At 47.7% G+C, this 4,939-nt stretch overlaps 1 protein-coding gene across 1 annotated transcript; it reads right to left on the bottom strand.

Annotated features, from left to right (window-relative positions):
• Positions 1–3,880: 3,880 nt before the first annotated feature.
• LOC127302144 (uncharacterized) lies at positions 3,881–4,720 on the bottom strand. The gene has a single exon (XM_071820642.1). The coding sequence runs from the start codon at positions 4,625–4,627 to the stop codon at positions 4,118–4,120; it is 510 nt and encodes a 169-aa protein (XP_071676743.1). The 5' UTR covers positions 4,628–4,720; the 3' UTR covers positions 3,881–4,117.
• Between the last annotated feature and the right edge of the window lie 219 nt (positions 4,721–4,939).

The following is a 4,939-nucleotide window of genomic DNA, read 5'->3' as shown; positions in this document are numbered from 1 at the left end:
AGAGTGAGCATTTCTTCTAGCCTGAGTAGCTACTGATGCACGACTACTCTGATTAGTTACACTTCCATTAATATCTGAGGTACTAACGTGTTCAAAACCAGGAGTACCTCCAAACTGACATTTCTATGTATTTGTTGTTCTGGTTGAAATAAATACTCTGTTCAAGCCCACTATGTAGTGTAATCTACTGCTATAAAATCACATTTTCAGGCTTTCTTTTTCTGCCTTTTAGATTATGAAAAGAAGAAGCGCATACAGGCTAAATGAATGGTACCTTGGCTCAGCTGCAACTGAAGATTCGATGTGACCCTCAACAATCAGAGCTCGAAACATATTGGTGTTACATCCAAAGGTTTCACCAATGGTCAGAAACAACTTATTTATCAGCCTAGAATGAAACAATTGCAAAGCTTTATTAACAATTTACAGATTGACAACAAACCTGTGAAGAAGGAAGCAAAACTTGCCGGGAAGCATCTAACTTCATATAAGATTCACATTGTACACGAATCACTCCAGTCAGTAAGTTAGGTTCAAAAGGTCTGGTTTCATAGGAGAGGCAACCTCACAGGCACAATATAATCATCCCCATCGTAGTCAATTTCACGGCCAGGACCAAGGGGACAAAGTACCATCACAAGAGTGATTCATAATGCCTGGATTAATCAAATAAATTATCTTTAGAGAGATTATATATGCTCGAAAGTTATTGTTCTCTATGAAAGTACAGTGGCAGTTAGTCCAATCCAGAAGTATGAAAGGTAATTAGATGATTATAAGCTCATGTAGAAGTCCTACTTGCACAAAGAAAAGCATCCAACATTCCATATAAGAGAAAAGCTACTACAAGCAGCTACCATGCTTATAAACAGGCAAGAGTTCCTCAACTCCTAGTTTAGCATAATTGTTATACATGATAGAATTTTACAAAGGTGAGCAATGTTTAATTTTCAAGCATAGTGAAATATCTCAATCTATTCATGGCTTCTGCTTCTGCTTATGCTTGTGCTGGTTTTTTTTTAGCGAATCACAGTTCTTGGGCTACAAGTGTAATAAGCAAAAAAGAACGAAAATTGAGGTTCAGTGTGCAGAATATCTCACCTAAGAACCCACCGCGCCCGGGTATCCATAAAGTATAATTAAGTTGGACATGTTCATGATTCTATAGAGAATGATGTGACCATGGGGCATTCAAAAACAGTGGCGAAAATATACTTATTGAGCTGGTTCTAAAAAAGTGCATAACACATATAGTGGTTTTCCACTGAGGCTGAATCACCAGCCTCAACTAAGTAATGCTAAAATAAATACATTACTATATATTTACCTGACATCGTATATTGGAGATTTCACTAATGTCACACTGATATCTCACCGAACTACTGAAATCTTATCAAGCTCGCTGCAAAGCATTTTCAGCAGGTATAATTGATAGTAGTGGTAGCCAAACTAAAACACATGTATCTGTTTTGAATTGGATTCCATACCAGATCTAGAAATTAGAACACGATGGATCTTTTTTGTATAATTGATATTGCATTCCAGCATTTCTCTACATTAAAGTGGTCTGATAAAATATTGAAAATACCACCAAAGACTTTGCCATCAACTTGCAGGTTAGATGATTTAAGACATAATCTGTGTTGTCTCAGCCTAGTCTTTGGATCTTCCCGTGGCATTAAAGCACCACATCAATACATTTGCCATCTACAATTTTGCAAATCCAGGATCTAGTTAATTGAGATGTTTTAGAGGAGTATAGCCATTGTTAATGTTGATATTCAGTGTTATATTGTTTTTTCTTATTGGAAATGACTCACAATGGCGGCCAGGTCTGCAGGCTCATGAAATTTTTGGCGAAGAGAAAATGACTGATTGTTGGGTTGATCTTCCGATGTTTGATTTAGCAATAAAGGGGCAGCAGATGGTTAATGAATAAATAAAAATTGTCAGCCAAAACAAATGAGGTATCAAATATGAAGGCTACCCTGCAAGGGGAAATCAGGATCTTCATGTGGGTGGCACAGAACGACAACATTGCAGACTGGGCGAGCACTCAATGGAGGCGACATCCAGAACTTGGGCTAGCTGGCTGTCCGACTCCGTCATCATCTTTGCAGATAGGTACAACCAAAGCTTACTAACTTTGAAACACGAAAAATGTAGGTAGACAAAGTCGTGTAGCAATGTATATAATTTTGAACCAAAAATTACAAACTCTCTATAGATAATTTCAGCAACAAAGGAGAACTACGAAAAAATAATCAAAATTATGAATGCATAGCTCTTCCTGTGAGCTAGAATCTTTCTAATAACATCTTTATGCAATCTAGACCAAATGTCTACCATGCCATCATCACAGTTACACTAACTAAAAAAAATGAATGGACAAATAATGAAGCTAACAGCTACCTTGATTAATTCCAGTATATTTGTTAGCGAGAAGCTTTTGATGCACACCGCTACCTCAACTCCTTTTAGCACATTTTCCTTGACTCGATCTCAGAGTTTAATTTGAATTTCAGCATAAGTCATCACAAGTAATCGTCCATGATTTCATTGATCATATTCATTGCTCTAACACGTGCACGCATCCCACAAAATTCAACATCAGCGACACCTATTAGACAATTTGCTAGCAAGTTAGTTTTACAGAACGAAACAGTACCAATGATACTGGTCCCGAGGGACGATCCAATGGCGAGCCACAACACGAACCCCCGAAATCCACAACCGTGCGAGGAGTACCTGTTTTCCCTGAAAGTCAATGATGTAGAGATCGACGTCGTGGGTGCCGCAACATTGCAGGACCGGAGGAAACGATGGCCACATCACGACGAGATCGTCGGGGAGGGTGATGGCGGTAGCAGCTGCACACAGGTCGGGGAATCCGGGCCGGGGAAAAGAAGATGTCGAGGTCGAGGACAACAGTCCGGTCGGTGGTGGAGGTATGGACCAGCCTAGCAGGGGACCTCGTTGCCGACCACCAAACGCCCACCACTCACCGGAGTTGCTCGTCCCGGCCAGACCGCTGCAGGAGGCGGCAGATCCGGCCGCCAACCGCCACTCTGCCTGGAGCCCAGGCCACGACGGCGTCGCCCCGGACGCAGGCCCGCCCAAGCCCAGATTGGGCCCGACCGCAGTGTTCCCCGCGCCTCAGCCACGCCCTGCACCTCTTCGCATGACTCCGCCGCACCGTCATGCGCGCCAAGCAGCGCCGTCCTTCGCCAAAGTCAGGTGCCAGCCCGCCTCCTCCGTTCGACGAAGTGTCCAGCGCAGCCCTCCTCACAAGCGGGGAAGGGAGATCCTGCCGCTGCCCACGCTGCGTGGGTTTGCCCGACAACGCTTGCCGCCGGCGGCGGCGGGGGAGGAGGGTGGAGGTGGAGCTGCTCCCGACGCACCGGGTTGGCACGCAGGTCGCCCGCGGGGAGCGACCGAGGGAGTTGAGCACAGGCGACGCAGAGGTGCATGCACGCGGCGGCGGCGTCGTGGGATGGGGCAGCGGACGCGTCAGCCACAAGGATGACCGGTACGAGGGGTCACGGCGACACGCTCGTTTGACGCGACGACGAGCGCGACCAGGATGAGTCCGTGATCCCGGAGCGGTTCTTGTCGGCGGTTGGGACGGGTGCCGCGGCGAAACCCTATCTGTGAGAGGTGGCGGTCCGTTCGGGGGGCAGCCGCTGTTTGAGGAGAAGAGGGGAGGGAAGGTAGCGAACCGGTAAAGGGCAACTGTAGCAGTATGTAAATTCGTGGGAGGGTAAAATAGTCTAAAAAAATATGCTTGACGAAAACTACAACTACAACCGGAGGAAACAGAACCAATACCTCCTTTTTAGATAGTAGAGATAGAGATAGAGATTTCAGGCACTACCATATATAGGGTGTATAACGAGTTTGTGTTCCTTGATCAAAAAATTACATGTACACAGAAAAGAATGGAAGCAGAGGTACCCTGTACGGTTGTACATACTCCTACATACGATCTCCTCCTCAGTTCGGAGATCGAGCTATCGACGAGATCAACTACTCAGTAACAAAATTAAGTAACGCATAACCTACTTAATTAACTACACTCTCTAAACAATATAACCGTTAAATCGTTGAATCCATCGACTCAGGCACTGGCCTCAGAAATGGCGCTCAGCCTTTGCACGACCGCAGGACGGCTAATGGCCGTCATGCGCGTGCCGTATTTTCCGTAGACGTGGTGATTCCATCTGCCCTCTCGTTCGCCCTCCTCGGCTCCGACGAGCGGCGCCACTCGAGCCGCCTCTCGTCCCTTGCGGTTCATGGCGACAGCGGCGAACGCGGAGGTTGCCTTGACGGCGAGGGCGGCCATGTCCTGCCCGGATAGCGGCCGGCGGAGCATGGACACGGGGAGCGCGAAGTAGAGGCACCCGGGCTGGAGCTCCTCCTCGGCCGCCAGCGCGCGGGCGGGCGCGTCGAATCGAAGCTCGTCGCAGCTGCAGAGGAAGCTCGAGGAGCTGGCGGCGTCGCTGCCCAGAGCATCCCGCGCCGTGATGGGCGTCGCGAACTGCGCCATGGAGCCGTCCTCGAGCACAATCTTCGCCGTGGCCACTGTCGGCAGCGCCGGCGCCGCCGAGAGCGAGACGCACGAGCCCATATGTCTCTCTGCGACGATATCCACGTACTTTTGCGTTCACCTGTCAATCGGCTGCCGATGGATGCGTGTTTGAGGAAGTGGATTTGCCTATCGATCTGGATACGGGAAGATGGAAGCCTATCCGATGCTTCTTTATATACGGGACAAGACAGCAGCTGCACGTTGTTTATGCGATGACGCATGCCAAGGCGTCATGAATTATCGCACTCGATTCTTGCTGTCGGTGTCAACGGAGACCACAGGGAGAGCATAATTGCACTGCAGCTTGTCCTCTTTTGAGCGGCCGGTCAAAGACTTGCACAATCAGTGACA

This window comes from Lolium perenne, chromosome 5 (genome assembly GCF_019359855.2).
Source record: "Lolium perenne isolate Kyuss_39 chromosome 5, Kyuss_2.0, whole genome shotgun sequence".
Taxonomy (NCBI): domain Eukaryota; kingdom Viridiplantae; phylum Streptophyta; class Magnoliopsida; order Poales; family Poaceae; genus Lolium; species Lolium perenne.
This window is presented reverse-complemented; position numbering and strand designations above follow the sequence as displayed.

Excerpts from the sequence above, each read along its gene's own strand:
- LOC127302144 (XM_071820642.1), bottom strand. The coding sequence starts at position 4,627 with ATGGGCTCGTGCGTCTCGCTCTCGGCGGCGCCGGCGCTGCCGACAGTG.